The sequence below is a fragment of the Garra rufa genome, chromosome 18 (genome assembly GCF_049309525.1).
Source record: "Garra rufa chromosome 18, GarRuf1.0, whole genome shotgun sequence".
NCBI lineage: Eukaryota > Metazoa > Chordata > Actinopteri > Cypriniformes > Cyprinidae > Garra > Garra rufa.
In genome coordinates, this window is record NC_133378.1 from 37,591,683 (window position 1) to 37,619,322 (window position 27,640).

Sequence of the window (27,640 nt, forward strand, 5' to 3'; positions counted from 1 at the left end):
CCAGTTTACTAGAATGAACAATAAGAGGTGTTGTGAGTAACTGCTGAAGTGTTGCTATAAATGCCGTAGTGTATTGTTACAAAACTGTACATGCCCATATGTGACCCTGGACCACAAAACCAATCATAAGTAGCACGGTTATATTTGTAGCAATAGCCATCAATACACTGAATGGGTCAAATTTTTTACATTTTTACTTCATGCCAAAAATCAGGATATTAAGTAAAGATCATGTTCCATGAAGATATTTTATAAATTTCCCAACGTAATTAATTTTTGATTAGTAATATGCATTACTAACTTAATTTGGACAACCTTAAAAGCAATTTTCTCAATGTTTTGATTTGCATCTTCAGATTCCAGATTTTCAAGTGGTTGTATCTCGGCCAAATATTCTTCTATCCTAACAAACCATACATCAATGGAAAGCTTATTTATTCAGATGGTGTACTGACCCTTATGACTGGTTTTGTGGTCCAGGGCCAAATATAACCAACGAAAGCCCTGGCCATATCAGTAAGAAGTATTAGTGTTATCCACTCTGTTCAATTCAGCATTGTAGATGGAATATTGTTATTGTTTGCCTTTTCAGCCATGGCATCCTCCAATGGTCCACTAAATGAGGAGCTCCAGTGCTCCATCTGTCTGGATGTGTTCAATGATCCAGTCACTACTCCATGTGGACACAACTTCTGCAGAGCCTGCCTGAACAAGTGCTGGAAAACCAATCGAGGCTGTTTCTGTCCAATCTGTAATGAAAAATTCAGCAAAAGACCTCATCTCAAGATTAATACGACACTCAGAGAGGTTGTGCAACACTTTAAGGAGAAGCTCGAGGTAGGAAAACCCGAGGTGTTCTGTGACATCTGTGATGAAAGAAAGCAGAAAGCCGTGAAGTCCTGCCTGATGTGTCAAAGCTCTTACTGTGAGACTCACCTTGAGCCTCATCACAGAGTCTCACGTTTAAACAAACACACGCTGATCAACGCTGTGGAAAATCTGGAGGATTATATATGCCAGAAACACCAGAGACCATTGGAGTTGTTCTGCAGAGATGATCAGATGTGTCTGTGTCTGTCCTGCACTGAAGGAGAACACAGGATGCACAACACTGTTTCTATAGTGGAGGGAACTCAAGAGAAGAAGGCAAGAAACACAAACAAATCACTATAAAGACCCATGAAATGCAATGTGTGTTGACAGGTTCAAGGATTAGTTCACTTCCAGAATAAACATTTTCTGGTATTTTATTCACCCCTATGTCATCCAACATTTGTATGTCTTTTGTTCTTCAGTCGAAAAGAAATTTAGGTTTTTGAGGACAACATTCCAGGAATTTTCTCCATGTAGTGGACTGGTGGCCAATGGATGATGGCACGCATTTGCATCGCAGACCTAGTGCAAAACAACCATTTGTGGTTAAAATGTATATAATTATTATTATTATTATTTTTTTTTTTTTTTTTAGAAAAATCACAGATCGTTTTGTCAGATAAGACCCTTATTCCTCGACTGGGATCGTGTTGAGCCATTTGAAGCTGCACTGAAATAATTTGGACCTTCAACCCATTGGCCACCACTGAAGCCCACTATGTGGAGAAAAATCCTGGAATGTTTTCCTCAAAAACTTTAATTTCTTTTTGACAGTAGAAAGAAAGAAAGACACGACATGTCATCTTTGATGACATGGGGGTGAGTAAATTATCAGGACATTTTTATTCTGGAAGTGAACTTATGCTTTTAAGATCACATCCCTGTTTTTTTTTTAAAGCCAATATTCTTTCATTACATCTTCTAAAGGTTGATTTTCTCAGACTATAAGTTAGCCTTGAAACTGTCAGACATGAACTACAAGATACAAAAATACAATTATGAATATCTGGGGTGGTCAAATGTTTTTGAAAATCAATATTCAATTAAGACCGTAGTCAGAAGATGGAAAGATGTGTGGTTTTCCCTGTAGAATCAGATGGTTAAGGCACAGACAGATTTGCAGCACATGATCCAGGAGAGAATGAAGAAGATTCAAGAGATCCAGCACTCAGTAGAGCTGGGAAAGGTCAGTAGAAGATAAAATAATATAAAGTTAATAATGCATTTCAATATTTCAATCTGCATAATAACAGTTTACCTAAAAGATGAATCTCATAATTGATCTCACAGAGAGAGAAATCAGCCAGTGTTGAGCTCTTCACTGACCTGAGCTGCTCCTTTGAGAGATGTCAGTCTGAGCTGTTGGAGAAAATGGAGAAACACCAGAAAGCAACAGAGAAAGAGGCCAAAGATCTCATTAAAGAGCTGCAGCATGAAATTGCTCAACTTAAGAAGAGACATGCTGAGCTGGAGCAGCTCTCACACACTGAGGATGATCTGCATCTCCTACAGGTCTGTGAACATCTCTCATTAATAATAATGCATTATAAAACACTTCCCATGCTGATAAATTTCTTCTCGCTCCTGTTTTAGATTTGCCCATCCATTTGCACTCCTATGCGAACAAAGAACTGGACAGAAACTAATACTGACTTTAATACGAATGTGTGCGCTCTCAATAAAGCTCTAATTCAACTGAAGGAGTTAGAGACTGTACATAAAAAACTTGGTCAAACTGGTAGGTCAATAATAAATTTAGTGTATAGACTTTCTTGTCAGTAACAGTCTAAATTAAAGGGGTCATATGATGCAATTTCAAGTTTTCTTTTGTCTTTGGAGTGTTACAAGCTATGTGTGTATACTGTATATAAGATCCTTAAAGTCGCAAAGATTAAAGTCTCAAACCCAAAGAGATATTCTTTATGAAAGTTAAGACTCAGCCACGCCTTCCTAAAATGCATCATTCAAATCTATGTCACTGTGTGGGAAGATTTGCATAACACTGCCCAAATTTATGTGCAAAGAAAAAAGGCATAACTTTTATTCTTGCTGTAGTATTTTTGCAGTCGCCGCCATGTCATGGAGACGCTATGTTTTGTTGTAAAAGTAAAACTACTTTGTTTGGGCTTAACAAAAGATGGGACACAATATTTTTTTATGTTTACATAGTATCGTTTCTGCGGTGCGGCGCAACGCAACACTTAAAAACACAGTACAAGTCATTATAATAAGTAATTATGTCCCCACTGGATGCAACAAATGCCTCTATAATGGGTTTTATTGTCTTTGTCTTGTCGTAAGACAATAAACGTAGGTAGGGCGTAACTTTCCATCACACGCTTGAGGTATTTGGCCAATCACAACACAGTGGATAGCTGGCCAATTAAAACACACTGAGCTTTTCAGAATGATGAGCTTTGTAAAAAAAAAAAATCAACGCATTTCAGAAAGGCAGGGAGGAGCAACAGTAATGTACAGTATGTGGAGAAAAAAGTTTTTGAAGCATAAACCGCGTAAACATTGCATTACACCAAATACACAAAATAATGTTCTTTTTAGCAATGTCATATGACACCTTTAAAGTTATAGTTCACCTAAAATTTAAATTGTATGTTTATCTGCTTTATCTAGGGCATCCAAGATGTAAATAACTTTGTTTCTTCAGTAGAACACAAACAAAGTTTTTTAACTCAAACTGTTGCAGTCAGACAGTCCTATAATGGCAGTCAATGGGCACCAAATCTTTGAAAGTAAAAAAAAAAAAACATACAGACAAAACGAATTAAACCTTGCGGCTCGTGACAATACATTGAGGTGTTAAAACATAAAACGATCGGCCTATGCAAGAAACTTTTTGTCTGGATATGTTTTTATATATATATGACTGACAGACTGCAACGGTTTGAGTTAAAAATCTTTGTATGTGTTCTACTAAAGAAACAAAGTAACCTACATCTTGGATGGATCTATTGCTCTATTGAAGCATGTGACATGCTTTTCAGAGGAAATAATGTGGACATATCATTAGTTTGTAAAACCAAAGTTTACAGCACAATTTTATAGCAAATACACTTACACATGAAAGTCACTGAATAAACATTTAAAAAATACAACTATCACAATTTCAAATAAGTATAAAAGTAGTTGAATATAATCATATCAACCTTATCGTAAAATTATGTTTTATTATGAAACTGGTGTGATACAGTTGCCCATTTATGGTGTAATGTAAATAAACCATACTGATTGTGATGCAAATAGGCTAAGTGCATCTCTAGATTTTTGTTCTTCATGTTTACCAACTAAAATACAAGTTAGCATTATTTTTTGAGACCATTGGATTTGAGTTGTTGCTCAGAGTTTCGTTGTCATTTATTGTCATTTGTGTCCACAGTGTTGAGGAGGATGCGGCAATATGCAGGTACACTTCTCATATACACTTGGCATTATAAACTAATCTGCTGCACGATTGTTCATATTCTCTGATCTCCTTCTTAGTGGATGTGACTCTGGATCCCGACACAGCTTATCCTGAACTCATCTTGTCTAAGGATGGAAAACAAGTCCATCATGGAGGCATGAAGCAGAAACTTCCTGACAATCCAAAGAGATTTGATTCATGTTTAGATGTTCTGGGAAAAGATGGTTTCTCTTCAGGGAAATTTTATTTTGAGGTGCAGGTGAAGGGAAAGACTGAGTGGGATTTAGGAGTGGCCAGGGAATCCATGAATAGGAAGGGGAAGGTCAGACTGAGTCCTGAGGATGGATGCTGGATTTTGGTTTTGAGGAATGGGAGTCAATATAAAGCTTGTGAAAATCCCTGTGTCTCCTTGTCTCAAAGAGAGACGCTTGAGAAGGTGGGTGTGTTTGTGGATTATGAAGAGGGTCTGGTCTCTTTTTATGATGTGGAGTCCAGCTCTCATATCTACTCTTTCACTAGTCAGTCTTTCAGTGATAAACTCTTTCCATTCCTCAGCCCATGTTATAATGATGAAAGTAAAAACTCAAGCCCACTGATCATTTCACCTGTCATTTCAAATGAATGAATATACATACCAAATCAAACATCCATGATCAAAATTTCACTGAAAAATTCTAAAAAGTTTTAACCAAATCACAAGATATAAATCTGGAGATATGCAAAATAAAAATGACATCATGTCAACATCATGAAATGTAAATATGTTTTGTGTTACTTGTTACATGTCCCAATTGACTAGTGGATCATTGACGTATAGTGATGAGGTCTGATGTGCGCAGTCTGAAGTTGAACTGTTGGGCCAGAATCTGTCAGTCAGATTGAGAGCGTGCTGGTCAGATGGTTCATGTACTCCTTAGACTTAGAGTCCAACGAATAGTCTTGACTGAAAGGAGATAAGTGAACATGGCATTAATGACAGTGAAAAAATCATAAATTATAAAAAGAAATAACATATTAGTTTATTTAGCACAGTAGAGCCTGATCTAATTTAAAACAACAGCTTTGTTGGGGAGAAATCTAAAGGGGTCATGACATGAGAAATCAAATTTGCCTTGATATTTTGACATATAAGAGGTCTTTGTACCATTAAAACGTCCTGCAAGTCCCACAGCTGAAAGCGTCCTCCTCATTATAAACAAAGCATTTATTTAATCAAGCTTCAAAAACGGCTTGTTTGAATCTGAGGTACAAGATGACATCAACTGTTGCGTCAAAAGAAAAAAGAAATTACAATCAATGCCGCTGCCTTGTCTACAGTCAACATTTGAGGTGGATCAAAACCTTTCATTAAATTTGTCCTAAAAGAAAAAAATGCATGTTCCTGTCTTAGAAAAATTTTAATGAACTTCCTTGATCCACTTCAAATGTTGACTACATACTGGATACAGTATAAAGATACGTGCTCTTTCTGACAAGGTCCACATGCTTGAGTCATCAATAGGACAAATGGAGTGAAATAACATTCGCTTTGGCACGTTTGGTTTAAACAGCTCGTTCACATCTTTGTACCGGTTGCTTTTCTTTGTGCAAAAAATTTGTACATTATAAGGACTCCTCAAGGAATACATTAAAATCTTTTTTTAAAAATCCATGTCATGGCCCTTTTAAATTGAAACTAAAACTAACTTTTTACTACTTCCTTTTCCATTTTCGCTCTTTGCTCACCACTCATAAGACGTATATGAGTGTATATTTTTTTCTATTTGTAAAAAAAAAGTTTTCTCTTTTTAAATTCTGTAACTTGAATATTTTGTTCACTTGTTTTCATTCAGCCATCACCCATGCACATTTATATTCATAATGCAAACAACATCATTTTGGGCCAATGACTTTTTGCAATTTCATAAATAAATGGAAATTCAACCAATATTCAACCAATTCCTCAAATACTGTGTGCATGAGGCTTGATTGTTTTGTGAATTTTCCCTCCCAAAAAACTCTAAATTTATGGAAAACAGATGCAACATCTTCTAATGAAGATCCATGAATCACAAGACTGATCATCACCAAATGATTTTTGACAATTGCAGCTACCAATTCAGACATTTTGGGACATAATAACCAGAAAATACTCTCTGGTGGGACTGTTTAATAGTCAAACACTCACTGTTTTGCAGTTTGAGGTAGACAGGAATCTGGTCCTTCTTCACAGTGGCTTTCAGCACTCCAGAGTAGAACATGACCATCACCTCATACAACAGACTAGCCAAGCGCTGTTTTGCTCTTCAAGATGGTGGAGAGTTACAAGGTCCATGACAATCTCGGCGTTCACAACGTTGTCGGTGGGAAACAGATACAAAGTCTGCAATATTAGGACAATTCTAAACACAGTTTACAACCCTGGCTTGTGTGAATTTTGTAATTTTATATTGATAGACATTAAATAAGCATCAAATTAAATGCACAAAATTACAATTAAATAGTCTACAGTCCATAGCAGAACTGTTATGATTAAAAATAAAAATATTATTATGGCTTGAATTACAGATAAAATCTTGATTTTCATTGATTATGAAAATAGTCAACAATTATTTACATTAATGATTAGTTGGGTTTGTTGAGCCCAATTTACAGTAAGAAAAACGCATTTTTGAGTATAATGCATAGCATAGACAGTAGAGCAAGTGACTTTTGAGGGATCTGAAACCATCATTTTGAATTAGTTCTAAAGCCAAAATAATGTATTACTAGCCAGTTTCCATTCAAAGTTGTGAATTTAACTTATGCACAAAATTGGAATATCATATAAAACATTTGCAAATAAGTATCATTTCGATCCAATAAGTCAAAGAGAACAAAATCATCACTTCCTGATAAACTGGCACTAAATATCACCTAGAAAAGTAAGAGATGAATATAATAGTTTTCATATATAATACATTTCTTGGGACTCAAAGAGAGCAGACAAAACATAATAAATGCAATCACTGCTTTCGGAGGCGGATGCCAGCTGTTTGGAAACAGTCTTGAAAGACAGTTATGGGAGGATATTATACAGAAATACTTGGACGACAGACTTTACTAAGGCATTTCAGAATAACCATACCAACATTTCAGATGCTGTGCAATGATATCTGACCACCGATAGTCAAGTTATTCCATGCCATAGCACAAAGTCACATGACTTTTTTGGTGCGCGTGGAGGAATCCATTCGCAAAAACGCGTTTCATGCTCCTATTATTCGCACAATTCAAAAACCACCCCAAGTGAGCATAAAAACTTATTTTTCCCATTTCAATCACTCATTTTGACGCTTCAAATTGGGCATAAAAACAGGTGATAAAAATAGCTACGGTTTACAGTTTGACTTTTCTCCAGAGTGAATTCGTAGATGATGATCTTTGACACTCTCTGCCCGTGTGAAACACTTTCCACACTCATGGCAAGAATAAGGTTTCTCTCCGGTGTGAACTCTCATGTGCACATTAAGGATTCCTTTATGCGCAAAACTCTTTCCACACTGAGGGCATGTGTACGGTTTCTCTCCGGTGTGAACTTTCAGATGATCCTTAAGGTAATGTTTACCAATGAAACTCTTCCCACACTGAGGACACGTGAACGGCTTCTCACCGGTGTGAGTCCTCATGTGAATACTGAGTCTTCCTTGGCGTGTAAAACTCTTTCCGCACTCATTACATGAATATGGTTTTTCTCCGGTGTGAGATCTCATGTGCGTGTCAAGGTGTCCTCTTTGAGAGAAAATCCTCCCACACTCAGGGCACGTGTACGGTTTTTCTCCAGTATGAATTTTCAGGTGATTCTTAAGGTATAGCTTGATACTGAAACTCTTTCCACATTGAGGACACAGAAAAGGCTTCTCTCCAGTATGGACTCTCATGTGCACATTAAGGCTTCCTTGACGTGTGAAACTCTTTCCACACTCACGGCAGGCAAAAGGTTTCTCTCCGGTGTGAACATTTATATGCATTTCAAGCTGTTCTCTTTGTGAGAAACTCCTCCTGCACTGAGCACATTTGTATGGTTTTTGACCTTCCTGAATTAAACTCGTTCCACGTTCGTGGCCTGTTTCTTCAGATATAAGATTATGAAGGTTGTTGTGCTGATGTATCTCTTCCGCTTCATTCAGGGTTTCACTTTCCTCTTTTACAATTATCAAGTCTGAAAAAGAACAGTATATAGTCAAAAATCAATTCTACTGTAACAAATGTAAAGCAAAAAGAAGTTATAACAACAATGACAATGCTTTTGGATATAGCATAGACTACATTCATACCTTTATATTTGTTTATAGCCTTCAATATGTACATTTTTTGAAGGACAACATTAGACAGAATGAAGAATAATTATTATTTTTTTAAATATGAGCACAAAATAAATGAATATAACCAAAATAGCATTCATTTCAGCCCGTAATAATGAATATATCATGGTTAAAAGCCAGCCTTTTGCACATGGATGAGAAGCAACAATAAAAAAGTGACTTTAAAATCATCTTTCCATTACCTGATGGAAAAAAAACATCGTCATCATCATCTTCGCTCTGTTCTTCATCATCTGTGATTTCTCTTTTCATCTTCGTTAGGTTCCTGCAGTCCTCCAGCTTCACTGTGCACATTTTAAGTGGCATCTGCTCTTCTTCAGCATTACAGTCTGAACCCAGAGACTCTGTGAAGATTTGATTGGTGTATCCATGACCGTCACACACACTCTCTTGAGTGTCAGTGTAACAAAGTAAATTGAGGCCGAGGTCTGAGTCTTGCGTTTCTCTGGATCTCTGTGGAGAGAGTCGATCGCTGTCACTCCAGACAGAATCCGTCCCTTCATTCACACACACTGAAGCTTTTTCCATGTCCTAAGAAACACAGAATCAATGTGCCTTTGAATTGATATAATGACTGCTCTTATGAAGGAAACTATTTTAAAGAATTTTAAAGAATTAAAAAGAATTAAACTGATATGTCAAAATAGTAATACAGACTATGGAGCTATGCTAGGTCAATATTTACACGTTTAGTATGCATATATTATATGACCCTGGACCACAAAACCAGTAATGAGCAGCATGGGTATATTTGTAGCAATAGTCTACAATACATTGTATGGATCAAAATGATAGATTTTTCTTTTATGCCAAAAATCATTAGAATATTAAGTAAAGAAGATCATCTTCCAATAAGATATTTTGTAAATCTCCTACCGTAAACACATCAAACATTTTTTTTTTTGTATTAGGAATATGCATTGCTAAGAACTTCATTTGGACAGCTTTAAAGGCAATTTTCTCAAAATTATGATTTTTTTGCACCCTCAGATTCCAGATTTTGAAATAGTTGCATCTCTGCCAAATATTGTCCTATGCTAACAAACCATACATCAATTAAAATGTATTTATTTAGCTTTCAGATTATGCATCAATCAATCAATTTCAAAAAATGGACCTTTATGACTGGTTTTGTGGTCCATGGTCACATCGTAAGCACATTTATGTTCAATTTTAATCATTAAACAAGTTTGGAACTGGTTTACCACTGTGTATACAATCAGATCTTGAAGCAAAGCCAACTGAAAACTGAGGAAGGTGTTTAAATGTAAGAATGGATTAAATGGATTAATTTAAGAAGTTACATCAGCAGAAAGAAAGGAAGAACTAGAAAGACAGGCACGTATAGTCAATCAGGAAGTGAATCTTTCTCATGCACAAACCTCTCTATTCAGTTTGTTGTCTCTCTCCATCAGGTTTACTTCCAGGGACGCCTCCTTTTTACGTAACTACGTAAGATTTACGTAATGAAACAATCAATATCCAGCATGGACAGACGTATATTATCTGCTTCGTTCAACACGTTTACATTTAAAACACGCTGTTCTCAAAATTGTGCTGTTTTTTTTGTAAACTGAGCACTGTGAACTTCTGTAAAAATGTCAGCTGCTGCTTCGTTTCGTTTACAGCAGAGGTTAAACTACAAAATAGTGCATTACTGCCACCTTGCAGTATAGACAAGAAATACATCACCACCTCCTCCTCCTTTTAGTTTTATAAGGAGTTACAGACACATCACCCTTCATCTCTGGAATAATGATGGACGCTTTCGAAGCACTGCTACGTTAAGTTTAGAAACCTTTGCAAATCATTTGTTTAGAGACAGTTTATTACATTAAACAATAGTTTTGTAAAGTTTGTAAAGGTTTTTGGGTTTGTAAAGTCTATTTTATACATGTTTGGCCTAGGTTTTTGCATCATTTACCAGCAAGCGACACCCGCGTGTGTTGTTTCCAGCGTATTCTTAGTATCTTAGTGTTCAGCTCCTCCAGTATCCAGTAATCATTTACCTGCCTAGAAAAGTCACAGTTTTAAGCAGTATATTACTTATTCTGAGATGAAAATGCTTTTGAAAACAAAGTAATACTCACATGTATTATATAGACGAACCAATAGATTCATTCACCTCAGGTGGACTGTCAAAATAACCGTTGAATTTTAAATGACAGAAATTCGCGCTTCGAGATAGTCACGTGTACACTGAATAAAAACTTTTTATTTTTATATTAAGGTCACAGAGGCATTGTCTTATAAACATTTTACTGTAATGCTTTTATCGTTTAATTTGTTTATTTTTCAAATGCTGATATTGTTTTACCCTTGTACGAAGCATTAAATAAAGGAGTATTAAAAATAAAGATAAAATGACTATGTTTTGCATTAATACTAATAATATTAGATGTTCTTGGTTATACACATTTGGCAGTAAAGCACTGAGTTGGGAACATACAACATTTCTGGACCACAAAACCAGTATTTTTGACACTTTTGTCACTTTCCATTGATGTATTTTTTGTTAGGATAGGACAATATTTGGCTGAGATATAACTACAAAATTTGGAATCTGAGGGTGCAAAAAAAATCAAAATCCCCTTTAAAATTGTCAAAATAAAGTTCTTAGCAATGTGTGAAATATTAAGTTTTGATATATTTACAGTAGGAAATTTACAAAATATCTTCATGAAAATGAACTTAAATTTCCTTACGATTAAACGATTTACGATTTCTTTCATTGTGGATTCAGGTTGCAGTATTTATATTTGAGCATGGACCCCAAAACCAGTCATAAGGGTCAGGTTTTTTTTTTTTTTTTTTTTTAATTGATTGATACGTCATGAAAGCTGAAATCTGAATAAATGCATTTTCAATTGATTTATGGTTTGTTAGGATAGGACAATATTTGGCAGAGATACAACTATTTCAAAATCTGTAATCTGAATTTAAAAAATCAAAATATTGATAAAATTGCCTTTAAAGTTGTCCAAATGAAGTTCTTAGCAATGCGTATCATCTTGGAACATGATCATTACTTAATATCCTAATGATTTTGGCATAAAAGACAAATCAATCATTTTGACCCATACAGTGTATTTTTGGCTATTGCTACAAATATACCTGTGCTACTTAAGACTGTTTTTGTGGTCCAGGGCCACATTTACGTACTTTAACAAGTTACTTGTAAAAAATCTAATTTTAATGTTGAAAATGTATATATTCTACTATTATACTTCAATAGTATTACTAAACTCACCAACAAATTCAGTGATCATAAAAGGAGCGGTCTTTACTTTGTGATTCAGTCACAAGCTAAAAAGTTTGTTTTTCAAGGCACTCTGTGACTGTCACTGTGCTAAGACTGTGTCTTAAGAAATAATTTGAACAGTTAGCCAAGAAGTAATCAGTCTTACTTGTCTGACTCAGATCACAAAAATGTAAGTTTATGTGACTAAAAAGTTATGACCAGTCCTTAAGAAAACAAATTAGTTGACTAACTTTTCAAGACTAGTCTAAGCCGTTTTTTGCAACTGGCCTCTGGATCACCTACTGTACACTAGAGGAGGCCAAGTGTCAATACAGGCCCGGCCCTGTACAAAACAAAACAAACAAAGAGTAGAGCAATACCACACAGATTAAAAAAAAAAAGAAAAGACAAAATAACACAAACAATATTTAATGTAATCCAGTGAAAAGTGGAAACACCGCCAAACATTGAGTTGCATCATGTCGCAAGCATTCACCAGAGAGAGAAAAAAAGGCAGCACATTGTGCACAACATTCACCATACATCACCGTGACAGCTATTTATGCAGTCTTTAGTCATTTGACTAGCTACTCACACCTGAAGCTCATTACAAGCTTATTGGTATATATTAAAACTAATATTTCTACTCAATATTTGCCACTATGAACTCAGTGTTTATATGAACATTGAACTCAATATAAATATGTTAATATGAACTCAATATTTGCCACTTCTCTAGTCAAGGAAGTAAACAACCAACACAGATCATTCAAAAATTTTCTTACATCACTATTTGCACATTAAAAGTGCAATTTCTAAGAAACACTGGTGATATTTGAAATCAACCCACAAACAAACCCAGCCAGACAGGATATAAATAAAACACAAAGGATCTTTATTGTTGACTTACAGCAGTTTCAAATGAAAGTACTTGGTAATTTGTAACTCTAAATAACCATTTCATCTTGGAAATATTCTTATATTCTCAAGACATCTGAGAGCTTTAGAAGGCTTTGCAATGACAGTGCTTTTTTTTATTTTGGTTTGACGACAATATCAGCAAATCCATGCACTTGAGTGAGCAGACGGCAATCCATCGATGCTAGGAGCTTATGAGGGCCGGCAGCAGTGGGAACAAACTTCTCCATCAGTGTAACCGTCCCAAGCTTATCTATATCACTGAAAGACAAAAATAGATTATAAATTTCTGGATGCGTTATTATACTTAATGTAGTAAAGCAAATTTAAAGTGCACCTCAAAATGCTCTTAAAACGTACCCGTATGCAACCTTTCTGACGCTCTGCATTCCCAATCCCTCCATACGAAACAAAACGTTCTTCAACACTTGTGACAGCGGGTTCTGGAACATGATCTTCACTATTAACTCTTTACCAACCACAGCTTCCCCTTGAGGCTGAAACATTAAAAACACAATTAATAGATGTCGATTTTTTTTTTATTTAGGACACTTGATTCTCAATTCTCATTTGCACTTGTGAGCAATTCAAATAAGGTGACTTTAGATCCATTGAACCAAATTGAACACCAATGTGCAAAACCAAGAATGAGGTTTGAGAGTAAGAAATGCGTACAGTGATGATGAGGTCTGGTGTGCGCAGTCTGAAGTTGAACTGTGTGGCCAGAATCTGTTTGGTCTCACTGACCCGTCCAGTGACCACAAGCAACAGAGCACCCTGGTCCACCAGATGGTTCATGTACTCCCTATAATTCAGAGTCCAAGGAATAGTCTTGGCTGAAGAGAGACAAGGGAACATGGCATTAATTACAGTGAGCTCATTGGAATCCATAAATTTCAAATAAATCAAATTGTTGTTCACATACAGAAATTCTATTTTTTAAAACTACGCATTAACACTTTTAGGCATATAACAGCTTGTTACTGTGGCAGTAGCATTTAAGATAGTTCACCTAAAAATGAAAATGAAATGAAAATTACCCAATGATTTACTCACCCTCAAGCCAAGGTGCATATGACTTTCTTCTTTCAGATGAATACAAAGTTATATTAAGAAATGTCCTGACTCTTCCAAGCTTTATAATGGCAAACTAATATTTTTAACTCAATATTTGCCACTATGAACTCAGTATTTATATGAACAAACCCAGACAGGATATAAATAAAACTTTTTTTAGGCCCAAAAAGTGCATCCATCGATCATAAAAAGTACTCCACATGGCTCCAGGAGGTTAATAAACGACTTCTGATGTGAATCGATGCATTTGTGTAAGAAAAATATTCATATTTGAAACTTTATAAACCTTATATAACACGTACATTGCTTAATGCAGCAAAAACATGTTGAAACAGAAACCGACCACACTGGATTGTTTGCTAAATCTGCAAGAAAATGCCATTATTACAACTTTAACTGAGGGTGCTATTGATTACGTTTGAAGGTGCTTAGAAGAAAATATAAATTAAAAGTACAAAATGAGGATTTGTAAAGAAAAATTTTTTCATTTTCCTTCAACATAAACCAAGAGGAGACCTACATTATTCTCTGGAACGCCACTCTCTCATGAATGTGCATATGACAGTTAGCGGAAACTAGAGGTTACAGTTTTCAAAGTTTTAAATATGGATATTTTTCTTACACAAATGCATCGATTCAATACAGAAAACGTTTATTAACAGCCCAGAGCCATGTAGAGTACTTTTTATGATGGATGAATGCACTTTTTTGGGCTTCAATCTCAACAGCCATTCACTGCCAGTATAAAGTCTTGAAGAGCCAAGACTTCTTTTTTTTTTTTTTATAAAACTCTGATTGTGTTCGTCTGAATGAAGAAAAATCATATACACCTAGAATGGCTAGAGGGTTAATAAAACAGGGTGGTCATTTTCATTTCTGGGTGAACTATCCCTTTAAAAGGACAACTTTTTTCTTTATTCACACCTAAATAGTTTAGTACCTTAAGAACTCATATTATGACATTGAGGTTCTAGTATGCCCCTCTTAGCTCCACTTAAAGTAGTAGTTCACTTTCAGAACAAAAATTTACAGATAATGGACTCACCCCCTTGTCATCCAAGATGTTCAAGTCTTTCTTTCTTTAGTCGTAAGGAAAAAATGTTTTTAAGTAAAACATTTTACGATTTCTCTCCATATAATGGACTTCTATGGTGCCCCCCGAGTTTGAACTTCCAAAATGCAGCTTCAAAGGGCTTATCTAGCAAAATGATGGGTTATTTTCTAAAAAAAAAAAAAAAAAAAATACAATTTCTATTCTTTTTAACCTCAAATGCTCGTCTTGTCTAACTCAGCAAGACGAGCATTTGAGATTAAAAAGTATATAAATTGTAAATGTTTTTAGAAAATAACCGATTGTTTCGCTAGATAAGACCCTTATTTCCTGGCTGGGATCATTTAGAGCCCTTTGAAGCTGCATTTAAACTGCATTTTGGAAGTTCAAACTCGGGGGCACCATAGAAGTCCATTATATGGAGAGAAATCCTCAAAAAACACCATTTCTTTACGACTGAAGAAAGAAAGACATGAACATCTTGGATGACAAGGAAGTGAGTGCATATATCTGTAAATTTTTGGTCTGAAAGTGAACTACTCCTTTAACAGCTAATTAACAGCTCCACTCACTCTCTTGTGATCCGAGATCGACAGAAATGTTGTCCTTCTTCACAGTGGCTTTCAGCACCCCGGTGTAGTACATGACCATCACCTCATACAGCAGACTGGCCGTGCGCTGACTTGAGCTTTTGTTCTTCAGGACGATGGAGAGTCTAGCGTCTCCACCAATACGAGGTCCTGACCCATCCATGGTAATCTCAATGCTCACGTCGTTGGCGGTGGGGGACGGATAGAAAGTCGGTTTGGAGCCGAAGCGACTGGCTCTTTCCACAGCAATACGTTCCTCCTTTGAACCTGATGGACGTGAGCAAAGAGTGTGAGTTGCTGTTGTTTTGGAGTATTAACTCCAAACTCATTATTCCAAACCCTAGTGTGCTGCTTCCAATGTTTTCTAATTTTCCTTTTCCTCTTTTATGACTTAAGTTAACCTAGTTCTATGTTTTCGACCAGATGCATTTGTTTGGTTACCTTCTGGGAATTTGTAAAGTTCTGTGATGTCCACACGCGACTCAGATCCCACAGCTTTAGTACTGATTCGCACACCGATGGACTTCTTCTCCACGTTAAGCTGACTGAAACTTCCATCGGATTTCTTCTGCCAATAGATTCTATCACTGTTCACCTGAGAAGCACAGTAAAATTATTTCAGCCATGTTTTGAACAGAGTGCAACATTTAAAATGTCATCAGACAGAAATGAGGGTGAGATGAAAGCACTCACTTCAGCAAAGACAAATGGAGTGTCAAATTTCAATTCGACTTGTCCGTTACGGACGGCGGAAACGGAGGTGGGACCACAGCGGAACGAACCCTGGCTGGTCTCCTGAGGGGTCGCATCCACCACCTGCCACCCACCGTTACCTGGTGGGAGGTCAGGACGGGTCATCCAGGACTCGTTCCACACGTGGAAGTTCCTACAGAGAAAGAGAGCCAATGTGAGAGAGTTTATTTTGCAAAATTATTTACAAAAAAAGCAGAATTTGCTTGAAACTGTTTTTTACAAATAGACAACAAAAATACACTGGTTTATTTACCAAAAAAATCTTAATTGGAACTGTTCCACAAATAGTGAAATACACTTTTATTGTTTATTTTATTGCACTTGATCTATATGCATCTTTAAATTTTAATTACAATGCATATTTTTAAAACGTTTTTTTTTTTTTTTTTTCAGTAGCAGATACATACACCAAACTTAGCAGTTTTATTCCTATCTATATTTTGAAGGTTTTTACTGTTTGTTCATATATAATTTGAAGTGATATAGACCTTTTTCCTGAGTAAACGATGAGCGCCGCCATTACGAATTCTAACGTCAGATTGAATGCTTTTCTGTTTCGGTTTCCATAGGAACCCATTCAAATAGCGTCCGCTGCTTCGTGTCATCTACACACTCATTAAAGTGAGGCACTGACAAATGACGTTCATTGCGACATTGCCAAGTCATAGCGCTATGGAGACATGTGCTTTTTAAAAACATTTTGATAGGTTTAACATCAGTTTATTAGCTCGGAATATACCCTAATTTGACTAGAAACAATGCAGACCGGAAATGCAAAACATTCTTTCAGTTAAGAGTCGGACTTACTTCCGTGTTCAGGAAAAACGTCTATATTTAGCATTTTATACATTTTCACACTTTCTACTGAATTTCATTTTCATTTGAAAGTGTTTTAACAAATAGACAGTGAGATACACTTTTAAGGCTTATTTTAATGCACTTTATCTATATGCATCTGTAGATTTAAATTACTATAATAAATAATAGATATCTTGAGTTTTTTCTTCACTTAAGTAGCACTTACATACACCAAACTTAGCAGTTTTATTCCTATCTATATTCTGAAGGTTTCTGCTGTGGAGTTATATGTCATTTGAAGTTATATTTTTTAACATTTTCACAATTTCTACTGAATTTCTTTTTTTTTTTTTTTTTTTGTGAAAACAATGTGAGAGAATTTATTTTACAAAATGATTTACAAAAAAGGCTGAATTTGCCTGTTTTTTCAAACAGAAAATGAAATGAGGCACTTTACCTTTAGAAATCGAATCATCAACTAAATATTTTCAGCGACCATTTTTTCAACCCTGATACAACCTTTAATTTGTGTGATTGTTAAGCTGAATAAATAAACCTTCAATAAGCATAAAAATCAAATGGACAAAATATATTACAACTAAATAATAGATTTTTAAAATACATGAAATTCCAAAAACTAAAGTTATGTAAAACTAGCTGTTTTTCATGCTTTTTCATTTATTATTTCATTTTTTGTTTTTATTTTAAACTAAACTAAATGTTGAAATAAGTCAATAAATATGTTTATATTATTTTGTAATTTTATTTCATGTTCTTTTTTTTTTTTTTTTGGTAGTTTTAGTTAAACATAACACTGGTACCATCAAGTGTCAGTAATGACGGCTGTATTTGAAACTGTTAGTTCACTAATGAATAAAATTTATTTTAAAATTGATCGGAAAAGCTAAGTATAACATAAACTTTACATTAATGACAATAAAAAGAACTTGTGAGGTAATGGTTGTTTTTTTCGAACCAGACAGAATCGTTGGTCTTGTCTTTGATGATTTCCAGTTTCTCATCAATATAAATGTCTGTGGTCAAGGAATGGTCTGTGTCGTGAGCGGAGTTAAAGTTGGTCACACAACGGGTGGGAATACCAAGACATCTCAACACTGAGAGAGAAATAGAAAAAACATTACAAAAACAATTATTCACATTCTGACTGTATGGTGCGCAAATATTGCAAACACAATGCTGGAGTTAACCTGAACATCACCAGCCTTACAAGGATTTTGATAAGGCAAGACGCTACAGGCAAAATCACAGTTTTTTCATGTCTTCTTTCAGACTAGAGGAAAGAAAACATCTGAAATGCACTTTTAAGATTTAGTTTATTGCACTTTTTCTACTTGCATCTGTAGATCTTTAAGACGTTTTTTCTCCACTTTGGCAGTACTTACAAACACCAAACTTAGCAGTTTTATTCCCATCTATATTTTGAAGGTTTTTACTGAGGGGTTTGTTTATATATAATTCGAACTGATTTATATAACATTGTCTTTTCTAAATTATCTTTTACTTTTACACATTACTACCAATTTCACTGCATTTTATGTATTTGCATCTGTTCTCTCCTTCAGCAGCTCTTACATGCACCAAATTTAGCCATTTTATTTCTATGTTTCGTGACAGTGCTTTCTGATTGTTAACAGTGTTTTCTGATTTATAGAGTGATAAATAGAAATATCAAAACATACCAGTATTAGTGACTCCTGCAAAGACCCAACACTGGGCGAATTTGACAGGCTTCCCTGAAGCTTTGAAATACTGTCTCAGGATGTCGCCGCTCCCAGTCCAGGCAGTGGGTGACGTCCCACCTTCATAGGTCTCTTTCCAATTACCCGCTAGAACACCGGAGTCATCGTTGGAGTTCACCTGCCATAGAAGAACAGAAAACCTTTTCATCTTACTTTTCTGTTCCTCAAAGGAAAAACAGTAAATGTTGAGGTAAATGTCAAATCCATGTCATATAGTTTTGATGATTCCTTATGAAGCCATGCCAAAGTCTTGTAAACGTGACTCACCAGAGCTGATACCATTCTGGAAACGATCACTGGATCTCTCCATTCGGTCATAGCAACCTGACCTCTCTCCAACAGGAACAGACACGTTTCCAGGATATCCTTTTCGAACTGATAAAACAAATGCAAAATAATAAAAATCATTGGTAATAATGTTAATTCAATTTAATTAAATAATTAAAAATAATAATAGAAAGCTACAAAAAAAGCTACATGACATTTCTCAGTAGCGAGGTAATAATGGCGCTGTATTTGAAGCAGAAATTATAGTTTCGCTATTAATAGACGTTGCTCTGAACACTGTTAAGAGCCGCACAGACTCATGCAATTCACACACAGTTATCTCTCTCTAATAACTTAATTATTAACTGCATTAGTCTGCTTTCAACGACTGATGCGTAAGAATGCGATGCGTAAGAAATTAGTCCTACTCAGAAGAGTGTTTTATGGACAAGCATTGTCTGGAAATACAACATGTGAACAATGCCTTGAGGTGTGGTAACTGTAGTATAATGGAAATAACTGACTTGTTGAATTGTTAGAAAGTAATGCACACCCTCTGCTTCACATCACCACCTCGGGGACTTTCTAATAATTCAACGGTCTGTTGTCAATTATTCTTTACAGTTGAGGTCAAAAGTTTACATCCCCCTTTCATAATCTGCAAAATGTTAAGTATTTTACCAAAATAAGAGGCATCATACAAAATGCATGTGGTTGCTTATTTAGTACTGACCTGAAGATATTTCACATAAAAGTCCACAAGAGAAAATAATAACACAGCTGTTTTTTTTTTTAAAGTGATAGTTGTTCATGAGTCCCTTGTTTATACTGAACTGTTAAACTGTTTGCTGTTCTTCAGAAAATTACTTCAGGTCCCACAAATTCTTTAGTTTTCCGGGATTTTTGTGTATGTGAACCCTTTCCAACAATGGCTGTATGATTTTGAGATCCGTCTTTTCACACTGAGGACAACTGAGGGACTAACTGAGGGAGCCAGAGGGTGAAAACTTTTTACATTTGAAGATCAGGGTAAATTTTATTTCTTTTGTCTTCTGGGAAATATGTAAATATCTTTTTGAGCATAGTACTAAATGAAAAAAATATCATATTTAGGCACAATAAGAAAAATGTACATGTACAAAATGCATTCTTTCCTTCTGGAGCATCATTGAGTGTTTGAACCTTCTGTAATAGTTAGTCTCTCAGTTGTCCTCAGTGTGAAAAGATGAATCTCAAAATCATACAGTCACTCCTGGAAGGGGTACACAAAATACTAGAAAACCACAGAATTTGTGGGACCAGAAGGATTTTTCTGGACAAACAAGGGACTCATGAACAACTATCACTAAACAAACAAACAAACAAACAAAAAAACACAGCTGTAGATCATTCAGGTAACAAAACAGTATTAAGAATCAAGGGGATGTAAACTTTTGAATTCAGCTATTATTTTCTCTTGTGGACTATATGTTAACATCTTTTATGTGAAATATCTTATTCAGGTCAGTACTAAATAAAAAAAAACAACATGCATTTTTTATGATCCCTCTTATTTTGGTAAAATAATTGACATTTTGCAGATTCTGAAAGGGGGGTGTACACTTTTGACCTCAACTGTACAAAATAATGCTAATAAAGCTAATATTAATAATAATTCTGTATTTCCCCACCTGGGCAAAATTCCATGTTCTGGTTCCAATTTGATGTTCAGTTCCGTAGTAAATTCTGCCCATGCTATTCAGAACATATTCTTGCCTTTCTGCTTCATTGTGTATATACACAGGGTCATCTGAGAAAAGACATAAGTACAGTGTTACTTCATTGATGTAAATGAGGAAAAAACAAGTGTAATTGTCATCTGTTGACTCCGTACCTTCACACCAGGGGTTGAAGAGCATGTAGACATCATTCGGGGTGCAGGGGAACAGGAGCTTGCCCTTTGGTGAGAAAGACTGCACGGTCACCTTGTAGCGGCCGATGGAGGCAGTGGGGAGAGTGTTGACCGCCAGTTGGATTTGTTTGTCTTTCTGCTCAACAATCTTCATCTCCCAGACGCCATCTTCCAGTACATCCACCAACGGGACGGAGATGTTAATCCCAGTACTATTGCTATAGATGGGCTCTGTGTCAAAAACACATCAAAGACATGGAAACGTTACCATCAGCAAACGGCATCTTAATGATTTAACTTTAATCAATTCATCTGTCAGTGACTCTGCTGGAGATGTATTAAAAAAGGAGCAGCTGGATTAGATGGATTAAGTCGCATAATCGCTAGTCCTGGCCAAGCGCTTCATGACTCACATTGATCACGAATGAGCAAATTCATCTGATAGTTTTCTTTTCCAAATAAAGTGCAAGATATTTTAACTCTTCGTCACACACTGATTTGTCATTCAAACAATGCTAATGCATCAGACTCCAGATAAAAAACATTGAACGAAAAACGTGTCTTCTTTTCTTTAGCCACTGCATGTTTTTGTTTCATGAGTTTCCACTCAGAAATGCAACAAAACACCAGTTAAAATAAGAGGAAATCATTTTAAACTGACCTAATTGCCTGATTTTGGTTGCATTGTTTATTATTTTTTATATTATTATGCTCTTTAATTATGCATATAATAGTATCTCAATTTGAGATCTGCAAATTAAATTAGTTTTTATATTTTTTGTTTTATTTTAATTAAATTTTATAATTTTTGTATTTTTTTAATATATATAATTTGTATTGTTTTTCATTATTATTTAATTTTAATTCACTATTTAATTATTTGTGACCCTGGACCACAAAACCAGTCATAAGGTTAAATTTGACAAAACTGAGATTTATACATCATATGAAAGCTCAATAAATAAGCTTTCTATTGATGTATGGTTTGTTAGGATAGGACAATATTTGGCCGAGTTACATCTATTTGAAATCAGAAATCTGAGGATGCAAAAAAATCAAAAAGACTGAGAAAATCACCTTTAAAGTTGTCCAAATTAGGTTCTTAACAATGCATATTACAAATCAAAAATTACATTTTGATATGTTTACAGTTGGAATTTTACGAAAAATCTTCATGGAACATGAACTTTACTTAATTTCTTAATGATTTTTGGCATAAAAGAAAAATCAAAAATTTTGACCCATGCAATGTATTTTTGGCTATTGCTACAAATATACCCCAGCGACTTAAGACTGGTTTTGTGGTCCAGGGTCACATTTGTTATATTATTTTAAAATGTATCGGTTTTGCCGATTAATCGGCACCGATAGTTGATTGGTGGAACTATCGGTTATCAGCAAAAAGCTGCATTTTCACCCGTTGTGTGACTAACATATTTTGATAAGATAATCACAAATGTTCTAGAATAGAAGCAGTTAAATTGTGAAAGTACACAAAATCCATATGTATGTAATTTTAATACTGTGGTCTTTCTGTAGATATGTAAAGATGACCATTTTTAGCTTGACTGCTGATGTAATAGTAACACTTTACAATATGAGTCCATTTGTAACATTAAGATTTATAAAAACTGTAGAACAATAATGAACTATGAACTAACTGTAATGATCAATATATAACTAATATTAATACTTGTATGCATTTACAATATATTGGTTCAGTAGGCTACTTTTTATTTAAATAGTAGAAAACTATTTCTTTTCCATTCAGTAACCACTTTAAAAACTTTGGTCGATTAATCGGTATCGGCCAGTGTGGTCCAACATAGCCTTGGTATCGGTAAAATCCAATATCGGTTGACCTCTAGTTATTTTAGTACAGCAAGGTCAACTAATCAGAAATGTTGCACTGGCAACTAGCTGAAATAAAATAAGTTACAAAAAATATATATATTTTAAGTAACTTTTTATGGTTTTTAGTATTAGTTTTAACTATAATACCCCTGATTTTTAATTAGATTTCATTCTAATGCTGATTTCATTTCTGCTACTGATTTTAATGGTAATTTTGATTGAAGAGAAAGGTTGCTGAGCACATCCCTAAATCCGATTATGCAAAGAAATGCAATATCAGAGGTGCGTCCGGCAAGCATAAGAAGGAATAACTGCTGTAATTATGGAAAAATATTCACTTAACAAATTCAAACAGTTAGGGGAAATCCAGACAAGTCCAGATTTGACTTATCTGTGGAGAAGATGTTTGACTCCTTAACATGTGTCAAATTAAACGATTTTAATTTCATTCATTTCTGAGAACCTTGTGAAACTACATGTAAAAGTAGTGACTGTTGTCAAACTGGTTTTGTGAAACTAACTCACCTAACATCATCTGCAGAGCCAGGTTGTCAGTTTTACGGTTAAAGGGTCTTGAGAACTCGATCGTCATGTAGAAGGTCTGTCCTCTGCGGACGATCAGATTGTCGCTGAAGTAAGCATCTGTGTGATGCTGGCGTCGGTTCAGCCCACCCTTGGATTTCAGGAGGTCGACGGATTGAACCGTCAGAGGCGAATCTGAGAATAAGAGAGGAAATGGAAATCAGAAAAATGTGTTCATGCAAATGAACAGCACTAGAATCTCCTTCATCCTCTTCCTCATCACCTGGAGCAGCCGTAGTCGCATTTGAAGTTGAAGCTGAAGTCGTAGTCGTAGTCGTAGTCGAAGTCGAAGCTGAAGTGGCGGTCGAAGTCGAAGCTGAAGTTGAAGTTGCAGCCGAAGTCACAGCAGGCCTGCCGGTGCTTCCAGGGCTGAAGTTAAAGCGATGCATTTCTAAAAGCAAACTTAAATATTAAAAGAAAAAAAAAATACACATGTTAAATGTTTTTTAATCAATCAATAAATTATACTATTAAACAAATATATATATTTGTCTTTATGGAAATTATCTTCTGTAGCCTCTGAAGGGCAGTAATAAATGAAAAAATATGATATATATAAGCAAAATAAGAAAAATGTGCACATCTCCATTCTGTTCAGAAGTTTTCACCCCCGGCTCTTAATGCATTGCATTTTCTTCTGAAGCATCAGTGAGCGTTTGAACCTTCTGTAATAGTTGCATATGAGTGCCTTAGTTATCCTCAGTGTGAAATGATGGATGTCAAAATCATACAGTCATTGCTGTATCCATCATTGCTGGAAAGAATTCAAATAAACAAAAATACAGGAAAACCACAGAATTTGTGGGACCTAAAGTTTTTTTCTGAAAAATAGCAGGCAGTTCAGGACAAACAAGGGACTCATGAACAGCTATCATTAAACAAACAAACAAACAAACAAACCCCAGAAAAGACAGGATCATCCAGTTAACAATAGAGTATTATGAATCAAATGGATGTAAACTTTTGAACTGGGTAATTTTTATAAATTCAATTATCATTTTTTTATTGTGGACTATACTTATTCAGGTCCATACTAAATAAACAACATGCATTTTGTATGATCCCTCTTATTTTAGTAAAATAATTAATGTTTTGCAGATTCTGAAAGGGGGGTGTAAACTTTTGACCCCAGCTATATATGTGACCCTGGACCACAAAACCAGTCATAAGGGTCAATTTTTGAAAATTGAGATTTAAACATCATCCGAAAGTTGAATAAATAATCTTTCCATTGATGTATGGTTTGTAAGGAAAACATCTGGCCGAGATACAACTATTTGAAAATCTGGAATATGACGGTGCAAAATCTAAATATTGAGAAAATCACCTTTAAAGTTGTCCTTTACACTTCCTTCACTTAATATCTCAATGATTTTTGCCATTAAAAAAAAAGAATGTATTTTCGGCTATTGCTAAAAATATACCTGTGCTAATTAAAGGTCCAAGGTCTCATAATACACATACACAAATAAGTAAAAATATATATTTTTTAAAAAAATGTATTCAAATGTATTGCATTGAATTCATATTTACATTTCACATTCTTTTATTTAATATGAAATAAAAGTTAATAAATAAGTAAATACCAATAATATAAATAAGTTTACATATTATACATTATGAATATATTTATAATTATATATTTTAGAATTGCATTTTATTATTAAAAAACATAAATGCATAACATAAATAAATAAGATTGGTCACTTTGGATACAAGCGCCTGCCGAATGAGCAGATGTAAATGTCAAATTAATTATGTAATTACATGTAATTACAATTAGATTTGATCTTGAGTGATAAAGATCACACATGTTCACAAGTGAAAATTCAGACATACTTGATTCAGTTTAAGATATTAGCAATCTTTTGAAAAATAATATCTTTTGAAAAAATAGCTTGCTCAAGTGCTAAAACAAAACAATAAGCCTTCTACTTTTATTTTTCCTCTTTGAAATGCCATGACAAGGCCTACCGCCTAATAATATCCGCCTTCACGTTTCTCTCACGTACGAATTCATATAGCAATTAATGACAAATTCTGCATTCGGTGAGCATTTTAATTGTACAATTATAAAATCATTATCAAGAGCTACTTGCTTTTCTAACACCCATCACCTCCCACAGTGAACCCGTGGAGCAGCTGCTAAAAGTGACACACAATCATTTATATTTGAAAATAAACAAATCAAAGCTTAATGACATATTTAATGATCCTTGTGAGCTTTATCGGTTTTAATATGAAGTATGATAGAAAGAATGTTGGCAAGGTCTCAGATGACCTACATGCTGAAAGACTTATAGGTTTGTTCCCATCTGTATTCTTAAGGTTTATTTCTTTATATATTTACTGTATATATTTACAGTAGGTGTTTTACTCCTAAAAGTGTTTTAAAACATATTGTTTTTCTGGCTGTTGACAGTATTTCCTTATTTACAGAGGGATAAAAAGAGATTTCCAAAACCCCCTCTATAAATATGTTTGACTCTAATATAATCAACAATAATAAACAATGCATATGTCAATATAATTCATTTAAGCTATTCACCTGTGCCTCAATGCAATAAACGCAAGCTGTTGATCACTTAATGAATTATTGACAAATATACAACAACTTATAATGCAGTATTTGTAATGAAGTGTTACCTGTGTGCTCGAGTCGTCTGGTGAGTGAAGTTCTAGTGCTCTGACAGACCGTCTTGTGTTTGTGCTGATGATTTCAATAAATGTTTGGCACTGCATCACCTACTCATGGCTCCTATTTAAGTGCATTTTGACACTCCTTCTTCATAATGGACGAGGTGACAGACTGATGAACAACATTAGCGACAGCCCAGGAAACTGGATCTCTTCCTTCTGTTCTTGGAAATAGGTAAAGAAAAACAAATCATCATGAATCACTGAGATTCAGAATCAGCGCAAAATCTGTGAATCACAAAGCATACATATTTCACACAAAACCTATGACATCGATTACCTGAAAACAATTAAAATATGTTGAATAGGAACATAAAAGAAAATTATAGAATAATTACCATTAGTATTAGTATTATTCTACTGTCATTTCTGAATGTTTACTAATAAGAATATGAATAATAATAAATGTGACCTTGGACCACGAAACCTATCCTAAGTGGCACTGGTATATCTGTAGCAGTAGCCAAAAATACATTGTATGGGTCAAAATTGTCTTTTTATGCCAAAAATATTATAGGTCATATTCTATGAAGTTATTTTGTAAATTTCCTACTGTAAATATATCAAAACTCCATTTTTGGTTAGTGATTTGCATTGCTAAAAACTTCATTTGGACAACTTTAAAGGCCATTTTCTTAATATTTTGTTTTTGTTGCACCCTCAGATTGCAGATTTTCAAATAATTGTGTCCTGGCCAAATATTGTCCTATCCTAACAAACCATGCATCAATGTAAAAGTTTATTTATTCAGCTTTCAGATGATGTATAATCATCTCAATTGCAAAAAAAAAAAAAAAATCTTAATATGACTACTATTATTAATAATAATGATAATAACAATAATAATCTAATTTCTCAAGGCTTAATAATAATAATAATAATAATAATGCAATTAGTATTGCTATTTCTAAATAGCAATAATAATATTAATGATAATAATAATAATCTAATTTACAATTATTATTATTATTGACATTTCTAAAAGCTTATAAATACTACTACTACTACTAATAATAATACATTTAAAATATTATTTGTCTTGTTTTTATTAGTAACAGTTCTGGATTTATATCACGTACAAACGTTTTAATTAATACCAATTATTATTGTTGCTGTTTTGTTATCTGTTATCAAATGTGTATGTTTACAGTATATTTAAAGGTGAAGTACATTATTTTTGATTCACTATTTTACAAGCATGGGTCCACTTTTATATCAGGTGGCCTTAAATGATATGTACTTGCATATAAAGGGTTAGTTCACCCAAAAATGATAATTGGCCCGTAATTTACTCACCCTCAAGGCATCCTAGGTGTACATGACTTTCTTTCCGCATAATCCAAATTTTCATCACTAAAAATTATCCTGGATCTTCCAAGCTTGATAATGGCAGTGGACGGGTCTTTCTGTGCCCATCGTAAGAAGAATATCCATATTCACAGTTGAGATCAAAAGTTTACACCCCCTTTCAGAATCTGCAAAATGTTAACTGTTTTACCAAAATAATGGGGGTTCATACAAAAT

At 34.6% G+C, this 27,640-nt stretch overlaps 3 protein-coding genes across 3 annotated transcripts; 1 reads left to right on the plus strand and 2 right to left on the minus strand.

The window, feature by feature from the left end:
* Positions 1–594: 594 nt before the first annotated feature.
* LOC141291148 (E3 ubiquitin-protein ligase TRIM21-like) lies at positions 595–4,922 on the plus strand. Its single transcript, XM_073823318.1, is given in 6 exon segments — positions 595–1,146; positions 1,964–2,085; positions 2,166–2,385; positions 2,467–2,611; positions 4,268–4,294; positions 4,372–4,922. Coding segments are annotated over 6 exon segments (1,614 nt in total). The 3' UTR covers positions 4,920–4,922.
* A 61-nt stretch (positions 4,923–4,983) lies between these two features.
* Positions 4,984–10,250, minus strand: LOC141291149 (uncharacterized). The gene is made up of 4 exons (XM_073823319.1): positions 10,020–10,250; positions 8,820–9,168; positions 6,462–8,474; positions 4,984–5,237 (listed from the first exon to the last, which is right to left on the minus strand). Exons 1-3 carry the CDS (start codon positions 10,047–10,049, stop codon positions 7,645–7,647), a joined length of 1,209 nt encoding a protein of 402 aa, XP_073679420.1. The 5' UTR covers positions 10,050–10,250; the 3' UTR covers positions 4,984–5,237; positions 6,462–7,644.
* A 2,662-nt stretch (positions 10,251–12,912) lies between these two features.
* On the minus strand, positions 12,913–26,161 carry LOC141290649 (protein-glutamine gamma-glutamyltransferase K-like). Its single transcript, XM_073822754.1, has 14 exons — positions 26,066–26,161; positions 23,662–23,788; positions 23,363–23,554; positions 20,966–21,214; positions 20,763–20,881; positions 19,093–19,200; positions 18,766–18,943; positions 18,042–18,180; positions 16,208–16,400; positions 15,956–16,109; positions 15,497–15,781; positions 13,472–13,632; positions 13,157–13,293; positions 12,913–13,057 (listed from the first exon to the last, which is right to left on the minus strand). The coding sequence occupies exons 1-14, from the start codon at positions 26,159–26,161 to the stop codon at positions 12,913–12,915; spliced, it is 2,283 nt and encodes a 760-aa protein (XP_073678855.1).
* Positions 26,162–27,640: the final 1,479 nt, after the last annotated feature.